Below are 19826 nucleotides of genomic sequence, written 5' to 3' on the forward strand. Positions count from 1 at the left end.
GGCCGGAACCGGGGCCGGAGCCGCTGGGGCCTGAGCTGGGCTGGAGCCGCTGGGGCCGCCGGGCGCCACTTGGCCCGGGCCGGAGGGAGCCGCTCGGCCAGAGCCGCGCCTCCCCGGAGCTCTCCTCCTCGCGCCCCCCCACCCCAGCTTACCTGCTGCTGCCTCCTACTTGCCCCTGCGGGAAGCAGGGGAGGGGGAGGAGCAGGTGGGCGGAGCGTTCAGGGGAGGGGAGGAGGGGGAAGACAGCTGTGGGGCCGGACAGCGTGGTAAGGCTGCAGGGGATGGGGGGAGCCGGGAAGGGGCTTTGGGTGCCCAGCGGCGCTTGGCCGCCGCTTTTCTGTCTATAAATAGCCGACCGGGGGGAAATCCCGGACATTTTTAGATTTTTAAAAATCCCCCCCGGTCGGCTATTTATAGACCGAAAAGCCGGACATGTCCGGGAAAATCCGGACATATGGTAGCCCTAATTTCTTTTCTTTTCTTTTCTTTTCTTTTCTTTTTTTTATAATTTACTAAAACCACTTCCTTACATTCAGAAGGTGAGAAAAGTGTTCCTGTATTTGAAAATGCAGAAGACTCTCACTCTGAACTGCAGTTTGTGGTCCCACGAATTTATTTTGTTTTTTGAAGTTTCTATGGTGAGACACTTCAGAAATAAACATTTATTAGGTATAGTCCACCTTTTTCACAAACATGCTACCGCCCTAAAGCAAATGATGTCATTACTTTCTGTTTAAAATACCATATTAAGTCCTCATTAAAGGTTTTGATTGCTCTTAGAAATGGAATTTGACCTGGATAAAGCACTGGAAGAAGTACCTATCCATATAGAAGACCCACCATTCCTTTCCAGCAGACCGGATAAACGAACTTCTGGATTCATCTCAGAGCTGCCATCCGAGGAAGGGAGAAAACTGGAGCACTTTACAAAATTAAGGCCTAAAAGGAATAAAAAACAACAGCCCAGCCAAGCATCAGTGAGTGATAATTAAAAGATTGCTGAGGATCTAAGTACTTGGCTGTTTCTTACAATAAAGATTAAATCCCACTTTTGCCAACCCCAAGCACTCAAAAAGCATGTCAGGCCCCTTTCCCCCCCCCCCCCCCCCCCAATTATCAGATTGTCTTTAAAATCTTGAGATTTAAAAATATATTTTTTCTTTGCCTCTGTTTTTTTAGCCTTTAGGGTGCACTCAGGTTACCTTTTCAAGCTTTTCTCTGTAACATGAGGGATAAAATCTTATTTTGATTTTTAAGTGAAAGCTGAGATTCTCACATAATCACATTACTTCAGGAAAAACACTAAATATCGTGAGACTTGGTGACACTGAAATCCTTCTTTTTCTGCACAAAGCCTGAGTAAACTGGCATGTATTCCTGTCTCCAGCAGTTCTCAGTAGAACCATTCCATAACCTCTGCAGCCACTTGTGACCCGGTACTCGAGACGGAGGTTGAGCCAGTGGATCTGAATAATAACAGGTCACGCTCTGTGGCATTGCCCGCACCTAAAATACAACATACTTCACTGCTGCAGATAGAGCTCCTGTGGAGCACAGTTAAACACACACGTGGGGTCTCTGTGGGTCTTTTTGCTCAGTAAACAACCCCAGTTCTGCTTTTTCTCCGGCATGTGCCTCTACAGGCAGAATTTGCATCTAAAGCTATCCAGCTAGATTCTTGAGGAGGGCAGAGATGGTGTTATACCACTTGTCAGTACCCCTTACCCAAGAGGCAGCCCAGGGGCCAATTTGGCCCCTGCTGCAACTTGGAGCAGCCTCATTGCTGCTCCAAATTATGCTAGCTGGTAACAGGCTCCTAGAGACCCTCCTGCTTTTTCTGGGATGGCCAGAGCAGAAATCACTGTGGCCAAATACTCCCTATGCTGGGAAGGGCCAAGAGTGGATAGTGTAGAGTTTTATGCCACTCAGGAGTTCCCCTGTGCCAAAAGAGACCTCAGCCAGCTGTTTGGGTCTTTTTTAAGCCAACTTGCCATCTCTTTTGCATTGACAGAGCAGTGCAGAGGGGACAGAGACTTAGCTGGCCCTTCGACTGTAGTACACTACAGCCTTGTTTTTCCAAATCTGTCATACTAAACTGAGTCATATTCTCCCACTTGCTAAACTTCCACCAGTCGTCTTAACTTATTTAATGTGTCCTGTGACATCTGGGTATTTGAGGTCATCTGGTACTGAGAATATACCTGCTGTTATGGAAAACTAAGCACAGACACTATTTCCAGGCCGAGTCAAGTTCCATTATCTTCTGCTTCCATACAGTCATATATTTTCAGAATTGGAGGACCCTGCTGTCTAGTCGGGGGGGAGGGGGGGGAAGGGGAGAAGGATGGATTGAGGTTTTTTAGTGCAGTGTAACCCATGGAAATGTGAAACGCAGCATAGATAGTATCTTGTATTTGAAAAGCTTTGATCACTGTGTATGAAGAACAAGAAAGTGTTATTCCTTATGTCAATACAGTATTTCTGGGAACAGTGACCACATTTGGATGACCAGGCATTTGTTTTTTCTTACTTGCGCAAACCTGGCAAAAGAGGAGGGGATACTTTGTTGCCATTATTTATTATTTTACGCTATTTATTAGAGGGTGGGGACAGACACATCACACCTTTCAGGTGTGTTCTTAGAGAAAAATGTGGTTTTCTGTTTCCTGCTTGTTTACCCCAGTTATATTAGGAGTGACAGGTCTGCGTTTCCCTGGTTTTACTAGAAGAATCTGAAGCCTCGTATGTGTAAGCAGTCCCTCCCCCTTACCTGAAAGGGTGAGAGTGCTAAATTTTTAACAAAAACTTCTTTTCTCCCAAGTTTTTCTGAGGCATTGTAGTTATAGGTGTTAACAAAGAACAAGCCAACAAGTCTAAGACCACTTTCTCTGCTGAACATATTTTACATATTGGATGCAATTTTCTCAGCATTAGATGAGTAAAGTATAAAATATGCAGAAATCAATGTATTATTGCAGTATTGAACAATAACTGGCATTGCAGTATGCATCTGTAAAATCGTTCTGTGCCTTGGTTATTTTGATGGTGATTAGGCCCTGTGGTTTGTACATTGCTAGTGATCCAGTCAGTGTATTCAGTGGAATTTTAGTTGTTGGGGCATGCCTTCAGACACGACAGATGGACATGCATTAGGGTATCCTATGTCTTCAGACACGACCAACGGACACACAGGAATACATGGAGACTGCAGTCTTCAGTTACAGTTGTCTGTTTATTGTAGCAGAAGCTCAACTACACCCTGCAGAAGCATAGCTGTACCACACTCATTCCCTCCCCCACATCCTGAGAAGTGAGCATCAAAATCCTTTTGCGTTTCCCCTTTATTGTAATCAACAACCCTTCCCCTCCTAGGTGGGCAGTTCTGGTCTTGGTCAGGGCCCAATAATTGCCCTCTAATTTCCCTGCTAAATCCTCCGCTTCTGTTTGTTTTCCTCTGCCATGACTTTTGTTGCCATATAACGAGCTGTTTTGAGCACTTCACTGTCTTTCAGTGCACATCTGCAGGCTTGTGGTTTGGGGGAGTTTCGTGTGCGTCTTCTGCTGGCAGTTTACCAGACAGACTCAATGTCAGATAGAGCCAGCCCCCCACATTAATTACCTCTTTTTCAGAATGTTACATCCCTGCCTCCTTCAGGAATCACTCTTGGCTTTGATACTTAAATATTTGTTCTTACTCTCTGGAGAGTTTCAGTGCCAACATTAAATGGATTCTGACTTCTCTTGAAGTCACTATCAAGATTTTTTTGACTGATGAGGTAAATATTTACATCCAGAGACAATAAAAATTGATGTTGTCCAAAAACAGATGTCAGTATATGTATTGTTACATACATTCTGACATTTCCAATTAGACAAATCCTTCTCAGAAAAAGAACAGTCATCACTGTGCTACTTTGAAAAAGATGTTTCCCTTATTAAAAAAGAACACATTCTGTTTTAAGTGAAAACAATGCAATTTCACCAAAAGGACTTATATTTTCAAATGAGGAATACAGTGCCACAGCAGAGATATATAAGTGCTTTAGTTACTGTCTTTGTAATCTAATAAGATGAACAATAAGCTCATCACATGACTCAGCAACTCAGGAACCAGAAAGTTTCATGTATGTATCAATACATTAATTCATATTCAGGCTGCTGTCTTATTTGTCTTAATAAGGAAGGGTTTGATATTAACAGTAATTGTTCTCTCATACCCGTACAATGAGAATCTGTCCTGGCCTCTTAGAAGCACAGAACCTGGATCTCAGGTGCAGAGGGGCTAAGGTGGCTTTATGCCACCTTTTATATTTTCCAGATTTTGGGGCCGGAGCATTCCCTGATGTAATTTAGACATCCTAGGGAGACCATCTAAATTAAGGCAACTTCCTCACGCTGCCTTGTAGGTGGTGGCACTGCCAAGAACACATCCTATACTGAGGCTGTTTCAGGGTCCTCTTTAGAGCTATCTAAAGAGGCTTTATGCGGTGTTTAAATTGGGGGTATTCTCCCCCTCCTGCATAAGGAACTTTGGCAGCAGAAAGGGATTACGGAAGAGCAGCATACAGGGGCCAGGCCAGGGAGAGAATCCCTCCCATAAGATTTAGTGTGTTTCATCTTCAGAGAGCTGTACAAACACTAACTGAACTGTACAATACTCCAGTGAGAGAGTCACCCAAGTTGGATAATCTCTCCCTTTTGTCTTTGGCTTTAAGGTCTGCTTTTCAAAGGCACAAAGAAGAGTTAGACCTCAGCTCTCAATGAAAGTCAGTGCTGGGTGCCTAACATTAGTCACCTAAATCTGGCACTCAGTTTGGAAGTTTTGGCCTAAAGTGCCTTGCCTAAGGCCACAGAGGCAGTCTGTTAGAGGCATAATTAGTACTCTAGAGTTCTAGCTCCTAATTTTGTGTTCAGACCACTAGAACTCTCACCTCTCTCTAAACCAGGTGAACAACAGCTGACAAAGATTCTGTCTCTGACAGTATCTACAGTAAATACACAAATCAGGAGTTCCATTTTGACAAACTGCTAACAAAAAAGTCTGCTTGTATACTAAATAACTGCTCTTTTTACACAATTTAAAGGCATTTGAGCTTTGACCTTGTTGGAATTATTAATAATATGTGAAATTATTAATATGGGAAACCACCAGACACTAATTTAACCATAAATGTCTTTATTAAATCCAAAGGCCAAATGATATCTGTACAATTGCTCTAAACATGCCTAAAAAGCAACTTACTACATCCAAACACTAACAAAACATGTATAAGTTTTTGATCAAGATACTTACAAATGAGTTAACCCAGGGATGCTTAGATCCACATTGGTTGGCTCCAACATGATCAGGCAGGTATTAGCAATGAACCCTTTAAGAGTTTTACTTTTTCATACCCTTGAACAAACAAGTGATGTCATTGCCAATTACTGATTTGAGCTAAAAACCAATTGGAGACAGTTCACCCTTATTTCCAGTCTTAATCCAGGGAAGATTTACAACCTCCTTTCTTCCCAAGGCCTTTCCTCCCCTCCTTCTTGCTGTCTCAGTTTTTTCCATTGCACTTGAGTTCACAAAGGTTTTAACTCTGATGTATGGGTTGGGAAGGGCCAGGTTGGCTCATTTTAAGACTGGTTCTCTTAAAACCATCTGCAATCACCTGTATTGGTCAGAAGCCTTCTTTTTAGAAACTTTCCCTTATCTCATTAGTTAATCTTTTGAACCAGACAGCCTCACTTCTTCATTCCTTATGGCCTTATAATTTATTATTTTCAAGGCCTTCCTTCTCCTTGTTAGTCGGGCCCTTTCTTTACAACTTATATATTTCCTTAACCACTGTTAAGATAACTCTATTCTTTAATTTCATGTTTATCCTCGTGCCTTACAGCATCTTTGAAAAGTGAGATTTCTTACTGCCATGCTGTGTTGCTTATGTTACGTTTGTTTTATCAGGTGTGTGGGGCAACACCTCAGGAAGGAGAACAGAATGGCCTCATGGGTAGAGTGGATGAAGGTGTTGATGAATTTTTCACCAAGAAAGTGACAAAAATGGATTCAAAGTAAGTTCAAATCCTCTAATGAGTCAAGGTAAAGACCATGTTTTCTTACTGATAGTTTGTGAGGGTAGAATATTTATAGCTAATACATTGTATTTGACTTCTTTTTCTAATATTCAGGTCTCCAATTTGCATAGCTACTGTCAAAACCAGACTATATCATAATAGCCCAGTATATCAGTGAATTTGATTACTCATTTTAAAAAGTTTACTTTGAAATAAATTGCTTTTAATATACACTATGAACCAGATTATCATCTGATGTATGTTAACATAGCTCCATTGACTTCTTCATACCCTTAAATGACATCACTCATTACATCACTTATTATGACATCACTGGAGCTATACCAATTCACACTGGCTCAGGCTCTGGCCCTGAATTTTTATTGTGTGTTTAGTCAAGACTGTTGTCCTCCATAAATGACATGGGGAAGTGATTTATGTTTATTGATACATATAAATTAAACACTTGCTTTACAAAATTGCAATGTTCTGTGTTTATGTGTATGACTCAATCCGAAAGGTCTGCCTTCTACATCTCACGTCGCAAGAAATCCAGCCTACAAGGGTGTAAACTAGATGGATATTTTATAGAGCCAACAGTAAGATGTTCTGATTTTTTTAGTGTGAATGTACAAACAAAAGCTAGTTCGAGACTACCTAAAATGACCTATTTGCTATATTTGACATTAAGTAAATAAAAGTAAAATGTTTAAGTAAATAGTAAGTGTAAATTGGTAAATGGCTGGAGGAGAGAGGGAAAGGAAGTGTTAAAATTAAGTGTGAATGATAAATATAAAAAATGACAAGCAGATGGCAGTAATTCACGATTGCAAATCTGAAACCATACATGACATCCAGTAAGTAGCTGTGAAATCATGTTAGCTAAAAAAAGAAATGTTTTGAAAAACTGCTATCCGCAGTATTTATGGGATTTTTATACAAATTATGTATACCTTTCAACTTTTCTTGTGTTACCAGTGATTTCGTTTTATGGAGGGCAGCAACATATCAGTATTTTACAGTTTTTCAGGGCAAGCATATGTTGCCACCTGAAGTACCATTCTCCCAGAAAAGCTGTGAATTGGGTAGGTTTGGGAGCATGGCTGATCAGAATTGCATTGGTTGTTGGTGCAGAGTTCTGGAGTTCTAAAAGGGGCAGCTCCCCAAAAGCTGTGTTTTGTCCAGTACCTGGGTCATGATGCAGTAGCTACAAGCTATTCGTTGGGGTGAGGATATCCTTAAAAGAGCAGACACATTGAAATTATGCTTGGAGGAATGACTGAATTAGAGCCACTCTGGTGTGACTTGCAGTTTAGGGGTAGGAGTAGTCAGGCCAGAGATATCCCTAAAAATAAATGAATGAAATATGTGTCCTAAGTGGCTGACCTGCCTCTGTGGCACAATGAGTAATGCTAGCCCTACAGTTCTTAGTGACTTTAATGGAGTTTGGCCAATAGCATCAATCAGAGTAACTAATCTCTAATTTATAAGCAGTGGATAATAACTGGGCACAGAGCAACTTCCTGATGATGCAAACGGTTAGCTTTGCCCAAGAGAAATCTTTGAAACTATTAAAAACAGGTATTTTTCCAGGAAAAAAAACAAAGAACATATGAACATTTGTCGGTGTGTCTGTTTTATTAGGAGATCGTCAATGAAACGTTCAGACACCAATGAGTCCAGCGAAGTGGGTGATGAAAGGAAAAAAAGAGATTCTCGGAAAAGTGGGTTTCTCAACTTAATCAAATCTCGATCCAAATCTGAACGTCCTCAGACTGTATTGGTGGCAGAAGAGCCCTCATCACCCAAGGGTGCTGTCAAAAGTCCAGCTGTGGATACTACTAAGAAGGAGCTAAAATCAGCTGAACAGAACGGCAGCACGGAGAGAGCCGAGGAACTAAAAACGCCAGACTCTCTCGAGGAGATACAACCAGAGGATGCTGCAAGAGCGGAGAGGGGTGACAACAAAGGCAGCCCACAGGGAGGGCGTAGGTATGGGGTGCAAGTGATGGGCAGTGGACTCCTAGCAGAAATGAAAGCCAAGCAGGAAAGGAGAGCAGCTTCTTCACAGAAGGTGAGGGTGACTTATTTTTGATTTGTGGTGACTCTAATTGATGAAAAGTAGGAAAGAACTGTGCCCCATAAAGGCACACAAGGGTAAGAGGTTAACATTTAACATATCAGCTATGTTGTATTAGAAAGACAATGTGGGTGAGAGAACTTTTATTGGACCAATTTCTGTTGGTGAGAAAGTAAGCTTTTGCGCTTACACAGAGCTCTTCTTCAGGTGTCATATGTTATATGTGATGGGTGACGCACTGGCACGTAAATGAAATCTGTATCATAGAATTAAAGCTGGGAAAGATCAGTTAGTCCCTATCCCCTGCCTATGCAGGATTGTTTCCTACAGTCAGGAGTGAGTTTACGAGTTAGCCAGGTTGGTAAATGGGTGGGCCCCCTCTGTTTAGGGGGGATGGGTCTATTAAGGAATGGTTCTTCCACCATGTGCACTCTACTATAAATGAATTACTTTGTGCAGGGGAATAATTCTCCCTTTCAGACAATATTTGCTGACATTCCGTTTCAATTTTCTTTTGTTTAATTGCATCCCTTTACTCCTATTACAAACCCTTTTGTACCACGTCTAATCATTCCTATTCTATCTTTATGCCCTTAAAATACAAATAGAAACGAGAGATGGAAACTACCTATTTGGTCACAATGTGGATTTCAGCTCTATTTTTTAGTGAGCAAATAGCACAGTATATTGAATTGAACAAAGAACCCTGCTCTCAGTACTGTTCAGGGAGCAGTGTCTTTGTATAGTTTAACATGTAACCTTCCTATAAGTATGTCCCATATAAACCTAGTTTTGTCACTGAGCACAATAGTTTTAAAACTGCCTTTCTTCTTAGGATTTAAACTGTAATGCATTGAACACTCTTCTTAGCTTGTCAGATGAGGCCATTCTGCATTAATCTATAGGCATTCCTGTAGCACTAATAGCCAAGGACTGTTAAAGGGACACTCAAGTTAAAAATCTTATATTTTTTTACAAAAGAAATTTCCTTTCCCATCTAGGGCCAGATCCTGCCATCCTGACTCATATTGAGTAGTACAGTAAACCCTTATATAACACAGTAGTTATGTCCTTAGAAAATCGTGTGTAATATAAAAAACATGTTATGTGAACTGAAGAATGAATGGGAAAAATAGGGTTAAGTTCCCAGACATCACAAAGTTGTACACGTTGGCGGGTGCTCAGGGCAGAGGGTTGGGGCGTGAGAGGAGGCTCGGGGTGCCGGATCCGGGGGACACTCACCTTGGGCGCCTCCCCACAAGCAGCTTCCCGTGCCTGCTGTTCCTGGCGGATGCACAGGTAGGAGGCTCCGTGTGCTGCCCCCGTCCCTCCCCGAGCGCTGACTGTGGGGGCGGCACCTGGCCACGCCTCCACCTCTGCCAGGAACGGCAGGCACGGGGAGCCAACTGAGGTGAGCACCCTCTGGATCCGGCACCCCGAGCACCCTCCCGTGCCCAAACTCCCTCCCGTGAGCGCGCACACTATATAAGAATAGTGCGCGCAACATAAAGATGGGTCACTAAATGAAAATCGTGTTATGTCAAAAATGCGCTGTATAAATGTTCATTATATAAGGGTTTACTGTACTGTGACTAGTTCCATTGATTTCTGAGGGACTGTTTGAGGAGTAAGGTACTATAGAATGTGAGTCAGAGTATCACATTCTGGCCCTTTCATAACCCACGGTGCTATTCGTTAATTGTTCAATTCAGCAGTGTGCTTGGTGCTGTTGAAAACAGAATCCTTGCTTCAGTGGTTTTATAATCTAAAGATTATAGTCATGGAATACCAGCATGTTGTAATTTTTTGAAAAATTGTTAGGTAACAGCACTTCTCATGTCAGTGGGTTAACACAGGTAGCATTGGTTGAAAAATTGAACAAAGAGTAGGTCATCACCTTTTGTACTAACATTTTTATTTACTTTCAACTATGCTGCATCTTTACTCTTTGTATTTCTCTCAGCTTGGAAAAGAAAATAGACAACTCAGTTTGTTTGTAATTAATTTCTAGTTTCCATTCACTTGCCCAATGGTGTAAATACTGCAGAGAGACGTTGGGGAGTAGGAGGGAATATTTACATTGGAATTTTCAAAAAAAAATAAAAATGCTGAAACTTTTTTATTGGTTTTAGATTTTTGTAAAAGCTAGGGCTTTACTACCTTTACATTTTGTATGTCTACACTGCAAATAAAAACCTGTGACTAGCCGGTGCCAGCTGACTAGGACTTCCAGGGGTTGGGCTACAGGGCTGTCTCTTTGCCGTGTAAACTTCCTTGAGCTCTGGGACCCTCCCACCTAGAGCCCAGGCACCAGCCCATGAACTTGAAGTCCACACTGCAATTTAAACAGCCCCTTAGCCGAGTCCTGTGAGCCTGAGTCAGCTGGCATAGGATGGGCACAGGTGTCTAATTGCAGTGTAGACATCACCCGTAGGGCCAATTTTGACCTGGCAATGTTTTTTTTTAAAGTGGTGGTCAGAAAGCTGAATTAAAATAGGATTTCTGTACAAAAAAAAGAAATTCAGTTATCTTAGTTTAAGATTAATAAGTCTTTGTACTGTGTTGCACAAAAAAGGAACGGTTAATGTTCAGAAAGTTAATGTTCATGTATATCATGCAGGGTTGAAATATGTAATAGCTTTGTTTTCATTTTGACCAAAAGTTGAATACTCGGCGTAATCCAGGAGATCTCTACTAGTTTTGTTATGGGAGAATCCATCTTTCATTTTTATTCATAACTTAAATGATGGATCACCAGTTCCCTTAAAGTTTTCAGATTTATCAGGATTCTGATGTTAGTGAATTAATTTTTTCTTAAAGATACAGATGGTTTTTTAAATTCAGATCTATCCAAAGTAAAAACAAAGCCATAAGGAATTTACTACTTCATTCATGACCTTCTACAGTCTTATTACAGTTACAAATGATGAGCAGGTGCACAGTAGATGAAAAGATGGCAAAAGCTTTTTTGTTTTCTTTTGCTGTGAATTTGATGTGTGAATTGGCACTAATACCACAAGATAAATGAGTTGAAATCAGTGTTTTTTCCAGGTTTTCTCCAGATATAAAGATCATCTAGCTCCATCTAGTGTTTGCAGAACTGAATATTTAAATATCTTTTAGCAAGATATGCAGGCAACCAAGCTCCTTAACAGCCCTGTTTATTTATCAAGGCTTTTATTAGAATTCTTGCCCTCTCAGGTGCAAGTGCTACATTTCCCTGTCTTGCCCTCCTTTTTTATGGAGCCAAATAAATATTTGTGTGTGTAGTGCAGTAGATATTTTACATATGACATATTCATGTAATTAGTCTTGGACAGACCTAGATTGCAGCAAGACTAGCATAGCTCTGGTGCAAATGATGCTTCATGTATTTGTCGGCCCCTCCTAGTAAGCACCAGACAGATGCTGCTGATTTGGTCAACTTAATGTACCCTCTCTACACACATGCACATGATACATCATTTGAAAGATTATTATGTCTACTTTAATATGAGCTATAATGTGGACCTGTCAAATGGTGCTGTTACCATAGAAACGGTGATAAACAATGAGACCACCAACACATTAAAATGACCACTTGGAAATATTTGTATTTGTTTCAGTTAGGTTAATAAATCTATGTATTATTTCAAGACATAAAAGTGGATTTCTTTGTGAACTCCAAACGTCAATCTAAAGGGTAAAACAAAATCTAATAATACATTTACACAGCTATGCACAATTTTTTTTACTTCATCAATACTTGCAAAGGAAAATGAATATTTTTGTAAGTATGAATGAAAATTCACAATCCATGGTGAAAAAGCAAATTATATTCTTGAACGCAAAGTGACTTTGCCTACATTAAGAGAATTAATTTTCCCCACAAATTTGGTGATTTTTTTCCCTTTTAAAAAGAGAGAGGGAGACACCCTTAGGGCTCGTTGACAGAAGAAGAATGTGGCTTGGGGGAGAATTTAGTCAAAATAGACCATGGATCAAGAGAACTAGGAGTGGAAAATGAACCTGGATCTCTTATACAGTGCTACAAAGCACAACACTTCTACATCAGTGGGCTGGCTTTCGCTTTTTTTTGAATGACCTTTTAGCTTATATGGGACTTGTGCACTTGGAACCAGTCCATGGTTAGGCCTGCTCTACGCACAATTTTTTAACTGATTTAACTATTTCAGCCAGGGAGTGAATTTATACTGATATAGTTGCAGCGTAAAACCCCCTATTGTGGATGCAGTTGTACTGATATATCGTATCCTCACTAAGGGATTGTGCTGCTTTAACTAGATCAGTTTCTAAACCAAAAACTGTGTGTTGGCAAGCCCTCTGTGGAAATGTGGGGAAATGCAATGACCATGCCAGTTCTTAAATAGGTGGAGTAAATGTTGAATAATTCCATTCCTTTGTATACAATATATGAGAGACACTTCCTCATTAAAATGTTTTGGGAGCCATTAGACTCGAGCATCAGCAAAATGGAAGTACCAATTAATCCATGAAGCCCACTGTACTGTCTTTTATAGCTCTCCTAAGCAGCCAAGTCTATCATGATACCTATGGTAAGTTGCACCTGACAATGGCTAGACAGGGTGGCCTTCAGGGATAACTGATATTAATAGTTTGTTTATTTATTTATACCTAAAATACTGTGTTTTGGTTTGTTTTTTACTTTAAACCCACTAATTTTCATATAGCTAGTATAAGCCTCCTTATCTGTTCTTATCACTGTTACCCTTGTCTTCCTTCCTCCGTTTTCCTCCTATGTCTCTCCTACCTAAATGATGCATCAGGCCTTCATTTAGATTGTGATTTCTTTGGGACAGTGTTTGTCTTCAGTATGTGTTTGTACAGTGTCTGGTTGGGACCTCTGGACGCTACTGTAAAGACAGGATAATCTCACAGTGCCAGTCATACCACATTGGTGTCCTGATGACAATAGGATGTCATGAATGTGGCAGTTTTATAATGCTGAAAATAGTAATAACTATGCAAAGCATTTGTTTGCTTTTCAGAGTTAGAGATCTGTCTTCAAATGGCAAATTTAAACCAAGCTCAGAGCTACCTGCAAAATGTATTTTATTTTTGAATTTAAGATTCACACTTTACGCCTAGTCTTCTGCGTACCAGCCTTCCTATTTGGTGCTGGTTTGCAGGTAACTTGTGTGCTCTGTATGGTTCTTCTGGTCTCTTTGCTCTATTCATATGAGCGAGGAGGGTATTGAAAGGAACAGTATAATCCCAGAGACTGATTCTTGTACCACTTGTATAAACAGGATCCTCTCGAAAAGGGATATATGCATATTCCTAGTGCACTTGGCCTCTAGACAATAATATGGGTCAAATAATTTACAGATTTATCTCTTATAACTTTTTTCCCCTTGAGGCAAAGATATCATGGTTAAGATTTTTAATAATGTGTGCATGAAGTTAGATTCAGGATCCATACTTTGGCACCTAAATAAGTGATCTGATATTTCAAAGGTTTTGAGCACCCAGCAGCTCTTATGAAGTCTAACTTTTTAAAAACCTCAGTCTGTAAATATTGAAGGAACTGGCACTTCTTGGATTCAGCTCAGATTTCCAAGACATTTCCCCACGTGCACATAGGTTTTCATATTAACTAAACTAAGACCAGTTCAGCAATCTTTGCTTCAAAATTTGGATCTTTAGAAAGGTGTCTCTGTTTCTGCCCAGAGCAGATAAACTCTTTAATTTTATCCAGCGTTTTATTTCATTTAACGCCAATAATACATTTGGTCATCTTGAGTGGAAAAGAACAGTTTCTAACTGGACTGTCCGATTCCAACTCTCATTATTCCTTGGCAGGTTTGTCACTTAATGAGCATGTTGTCATGCCTCAGCCAGCTCTATGGCCTTACTGGTAACCAAAATCGCTGTGGTCTCCTTCCCACATAGGAGATTTCCAAAACTGCAACCAGAAACATAAAAACACATCCAGGCATAATTACTAGAGCTTCTTTCTGCAATTTTTAACTTCTGGATATAAGTTTCTTTGTAATGAACCACTGAATTTTGTGATTTATAGATAATAATTTTGAGGGATTCTCTTTCTCTTTTTTAGAGACTCGGGAACGAAGTGGCTCCCAGGGATTCTCAGGATACCACAGTGAGCTCTGAACGGCTGGATGGCAGTGGTACAGGTACAGTTGTTTTGAGTTTCCTTGCGTACAGCACTTCCTGTAATGCCAATAAATTGAACACTCTCAGCCTGAAATCACACTTCCAGCTGCATGTTGTGTGCCTACTATTTTATAAGCAACCCGTTAAGATTAGCATAACTGAAAAGTGATTAGAGGAGAGAGCCATTTTTCTAGTTCATTTACTTTCTGCATTTGACAGCACTTCATGTATAGTCAGTTTCAGTGCTGGGTTGATGGCCAGTTGTTTCACTCAGACACTGCTCTGTGCGGGTGGGACGACAACTCGTGTACATGTTCTTCCCCAGGCCCTTTAAGAGGGTGTTCACTGGTAACCGTGGCAGCAAAGCTGAAACTGAAGATCAGGAGCAGCAAGTACAATGTGCACAGAGAGAAAAGGATGTTTTCTCCTGTCATAAACCAGGAGTTCATTTTGCAGAGTTTATGGCAGTGGTTCTCATCTTTCCAGACTATTGTTACCCCTTTCAGGAGTCGGAAACCTGGGCCCCGCCACTCAGGGCTCAAGCAGGTCACTTAGTCTCATGGGGCCCCCCCTGGCATGAGACCCTGGGCAGTTGCCCTGCTTGCCACCCCCTAACACCAGCCCTGCACTAGCAACCCCCTTAATCCCATCCTGCGACTCCCCTAGGACTCATGGACCCTAGGTTGAGAAACCCTGATCTAACTGAGTTGACGTACCCCCTGGAAGACTTTTACCTCTGGTTGAGATCCACTGGTTTATAGTGCTCACAAGAAAGTGCTGGATTGATAGCCATGCAAGCGAAGCGCCTAATCCACTGAGCAGATCCATCACAGGCAGCGGTGGTCCAAGGTTCCCCACACTGCTCTGCCACCATGCCTGAAACATGCCTGGTCACCATGGTAGAGGAGGATAATTTAGTCTCCACACCTGTACAGTTCTTGGACTTTCTGCTGAGACTGTTAAAATGGGTGCCAGCTGGTGCCAGTTTTGATGGTGTTTTAGGTGATGTGAAGACTCTGCTAGGAACTGGACTGAAACCAATATTGAAGAAGTCTCTGCGTATGCTAAAGAATCCAGTTTTAATTCTTGGACAGGGATTCTGGGAATTTCAGGTGTATAAAATACAGTGTTGCCAAAGTGTGTGAAAAGAATTCACAAACCATGTTCAAAAAAACATTGGCTGACCAGTCGTGTTGAAAACCAGTTTATGCTTTCCAAACCCTTCCTAAATGTGGTTTAGAAGCTAGTGGAGAGAGAGATTGTACGAGAGAGCCCCATGAAACAATGCTTTTAAATCATCCTGGTATCACAGTCTAATATCTTTTGGAGGAGGAACCTTTTTTGCTATCTCTGTTCCAGTAAGATAGACAGATCTGAGGTTAGAGGACCATGGAAAGTGGGCACACTGAGAGATAACGGGTGGTTGATCTCCATTTTTCCTTGCTGCTCACTCCTGTAAATGACACATTTCCCCCTCCCCAACCCCAATGCAGTGTGTGCACCGCAGCCCCTCCTGCCTCTAGCTGTCAGTTCTCATTTCACCACTGTAAGGAACTCCCTCCGGCTGCTCCTGTTGCAGTTACAGTTTGTCATTGTTTTGCTTAATTTATATCAACTTACTGTGTTCTAATAATATTAACAGGCCTGAGGTTAGAAAGGCAAGTAAAAAGGGAAATTGCTGGATGTTACTGAGAAAACAGAAGACTGTGTATGATTCAGAGACAGAATATTTTCCTCTCTTAGTTCATGTAAGAAATTGTTGTCTGAGTGTTAGCCAGTCTCTCCCTTTCTCACACACACGCATACAAGTGTGGGGATAAAAGTGTGGAAACCCTTCTGCTGTTTTGCTTACAGTGCAAAGATTTATTGCACACACATGCATGCACCGCAATCCTTTTGGTTAGCCCACAACTCAAATCCAACGGAGCTGAAAAACAACTACGTAAGCTGGAAAAACATTTTGGAGATTGGCCTGCAACTGACTATATCAACATTCTTCCTCCCCACACACTGCACTTAGAATTCCTGTGCTCAGCACTACTGTAACAAGTAGGTTTTCTGAACTAGAATAGCAGTTAGCTAGGCCAAGTCAGCATCTGTGGGCACATGTTTTGCCTTGTCAGAAAGCCAAGGCAGCCTAAATTTAGGTGAAACAAGAATTATGTGCAACCCTAGCATACAAATTGTTAATCACTAAAGGTGAAGAATGCTGTCACCCAGTACGCATACAAATCCAAAGATTGATTGCACAACCATGTGCATATAAGCCTCCTGGAGTCCTCCCACGATTTGGAGGAAGGAAGGAAATTAGGGCAGGCAGTTTGCTTATTTGCAAACTAGTGTCCTGCAAGCTTTATACCAGCTTGCACAGCTGGCTCTAGCTGTATTCGATTTAAATCCTGGGAAGCAAGTGAGATTTGTGTGCAAATGCATTCAGTCTTTGCTTGGTATAAATAATGTGCTGGCAAGCGTGCTAATAAATGTGTAACAGTGTATTCTATATGCAGAGTTACTAAATAAAGAGTCATATAAATAGGGTTGCCATTGCTGACAGATTTCAAATCTGATCTAAAAACAAAAAAAAACAGCAACATGCACATATACTCACCATCAGTTCAGGATTTTTTTTCTCTGTCCTGGATTCCACTGTTAGTCTTTAGCAGGAAAAAAAACACCTGGCAGCGATTTTCAGCTTTGGCCCTTAGAAGCGCTGTTCTCAATGATGCTGGACAGCCAGAGACTGCCTGTTTTGCTGCTCCTCTTCTGTTGTGCAATGATGCCCTGCTGAAATCCCATCTCTGCATGTCAGTGCAAGAAAGAGTCACGGAAAGAGAGGGTAGCCTCAGTCCCCACCCACCCCCCACTGGCCCGTGGCTTTATTCCACCCTTAGGGCAAGAGAGAAGGGGGAAAGAGAGACAGAGACATCCAAGGGAGCAAAAGAAAGGGACCACAGGAGCGGGCAAGATACCTGGGGAAAGGGGAAGATTTGATAGCTGCCAGAGAGGAATGGGGGATACCAAAGAGAAGGACTGGAAGGAGAAAACCTTTGGATTAGAAAGTGTGAGAAAATATCCCATGAAAGTGGAGCTGGGAAGCAACCCATATCACCAGCTCCTGCCGACAATAGAGGGACAGTGGGGCGAGCTAGCCACCTCCCCAATACCCCAAGAGGGTGGTGACAGCAGGCCTGTTCATGAGTGAGTTGTACAGCCTGACAAACACATTGTTGGCTGCTCATTGAACCACTGCTGAACGCCAGGTCTTGAGAGTTCTCCCATCACTGCCTTTCTACTGTGTGTGCATTTCTGCCAACGGTGGGCTTTGCCCTGTGGGGGTACTGCCACAGCATGCTTTCTGCTTTGTGTAGGACATTTTATTTATTATTGTTGTTGTTGTTACTATTATTATTATTTATTTTAGTGCCTAAACTCCACCAGACCCTCCCAGAGAATCGTTTTGCCTTGAGTAAAGGTGACTCTGTCATGGCGTCCTTGGAAAAAAATCCAAAAACTGAACCAAAGGTTGAAGCTGGTGCAAGGGCTAGATGTTCTTCCAATACGCCCACGAGTCCAAAACCCCCAGTGCAGTCAAAGCCCAGCCCGACAGGACGTCCCACAGTTCCACAGAAGCCACGCTCTGCCTCTCGCAACGGTGAGGAGCTGTTCTGGCTCGTTGATCCCATTGGAAGAAAATGTGTGAACAGGGTTTGTGTGTGAAGTATAAAGGAAATGCTAATAACTAAATCCTGGAGAGAAATTGGACACAAAGAGAGAGATTTTTCTGTCATTTGCTCTTGAATTGTTTTCCCCTCCCCCGCCCCCCTCTAATCCTAACTTCTTTTTTTTTTTTAATGACCAGAACTGTGATTTGTAATGGTAAATTCTGAGAAGAAATAATAGAAATAATGACAGATTACAGAAAGTCACAAAGCTGTTTTATGCTAGATATTATTTTATTATAAAAGTATCCAGAGACCCTACTTGGGGATGGAAGCCCCATTGTGTTAAGCGCTGACTAACCCAATTACCTTTGTATTTTCTCTAAACTCAAAACCCCTGACTCTAAATACCAAAATGTTTAATTCTTTGATCTTTTGTACGTTTCTCTCAGCCCTTTCAGCAATTAGCCATCATACCATATAATATACATAAACCTCTTCTGTACTTAGATTCTTCATTTTTGTCTTTGGATTGTTTTCCTAAATGTTACGAAGCCGTATGCCACTATCTCTTTTTCCTTTCTTGCCCTGTATTGACTGGAGGAATTATTATTCTCACTCCAAATCCATTGGTTTGGTCTTTTATAATCATGAAGAGTTGCTCCTTGAGCCTCTGATAATGTCTGCTCTCTGCTAACCTCCTGTTCAGGTATTATCTCAAGACTATAAATGGAGATAAAGCGTAATGATTCAGCTAGTCTCCTACACGTTTACCTGCCTATCCACTAGCATGCAACTGCCCAAAAAGTTATGGACATAGAGAGTGAAAAGCATTAAACTGTGGAAACTCTGACTCGCCTGGCAGCTATGACAAACACTCTTTTTACTAATGCCTAGAAAGCATGTTTGTAACCACCCCTAATGCCTTTCAAATCTTTAGGCTCTTCCCATGCTCGCATTGATACCTGCTAGCCCTAGAGAAGAACCATTTGCAGAGGGAAATTGCAGCCTCTTCCTTGCCCTTGATTGTGTACTCTGTCCATTACCTGCCTAGTCCTGTTCCTGCCTCACCAGTGGTTAGAACTTACTTTCTCCCTCTCTCGCAGGTACCAGATCACCATCCAACCTTTAAAAAAGAACAGAAGTACTTGTGGCACCTTGGAGACTAACAAATTTATTTGAGCATAAGCTCTCGTGGGCTACAGCCACAAAAGCTTATGCTCAAATAAATTTGTTAGTCTCTAAGGTGCCACAAATACTCCTGTTCTTTTTGCGGATACAGACTAACACGGCTGCTACTTTGAATCCAGCCTTTAGGTTGTCTTAATATATTTGTATTGGTTATTTTATAGTCAGTCATAAAATAAGATATGCCTTCAAGTAAACACCACTAGATGTGTACAACAGGAAGGCATCACTTGTGTAGCCTTCTGCCTAAGTTTAAAGTAGAGTTTAAGATATCTGAAAAGCATACAAAGGAGGAAGGTCTGAACCTACCTGCAGCTCCAAAGCTGTCTGTTCCTCCTAGCTCATGTTTCCTACAAAAGATGTATGTCCCAGGCTGTGCCCTGAAGGGGAGCAGATATTCCCCATCTTTGCTACCACTGTTTCAGATCCTCTAGTGGTAGCAGAAATGTGAGAGTTAATGTACAGCAGGCTTCAGCAATTCCTGGCATTTTTACCACCCCGTTGTGGTAATGCAATAACCAGAGCCCTGTTTACACTTGTGCTCGACCATTGCTACCACTGGTGAAGCTGGGTCAATTTTTGCCTAGAAATGTTAGTGTAGAGAAGGCCCTGGGATACCTACAGCCCACGAGCTTTGTCAGTTCAAATGTTAAGTAGCATTTGGAGGATTATCTCATTCCTTAGTCTAGACCAAAATTGCA

General features: G+C 41.6%; 1 protein-coding gene across 3 annotated transcripts in view; it reads left to right on the top strand.

The window, feature by feature from the left end:
- The window catches only part of CARMIL1 (capping protein regulator and myosin 1 linker 1), a 254930-nt gene that overhangs the window by 224589 nt on the left and 10515 nt on the right, over window positions 1–19826 (top strand). For all 3 annotated transcript variants that reach the window (XM_026660601.2, XM_026660589.2, XM_026660596.2), the window contains exons 31-35: window positions 781–977; window positions 5951–6057; window positions 7705–8134; window positions 14220–14298; window positions 17700–17930. In XM_026660601.2, coding sequence (XP_026516386.1) covers window positions 781–977; window positions 5951–6057; window positions 7705–8134; window positions 14220–14298; window positions 17700–17930 — 1044 coding nt within the window. The remainder of the gene's footprint in view (window positions 1–780; window positions 978–5950; window positions 6058–7704; window positions 8135–14219; window positions 14299–17699; window positions 17931–19826) is intronic.

This window comes from Terrapene carolina, unplaced genomic scaffold (genome assembly GCF_002925995.2).
Source record: "Terrapene carolina triunguis isolate 2854851 unplaced genomic scaffold, T_m_triunguis-2.0 Scaffold58, whole genome shotgun sequence".
NCBI lineage: Eukaryota > Metazoa > Chordata > Testudines > Emydidae > Terrapene > Terrapene triunguis.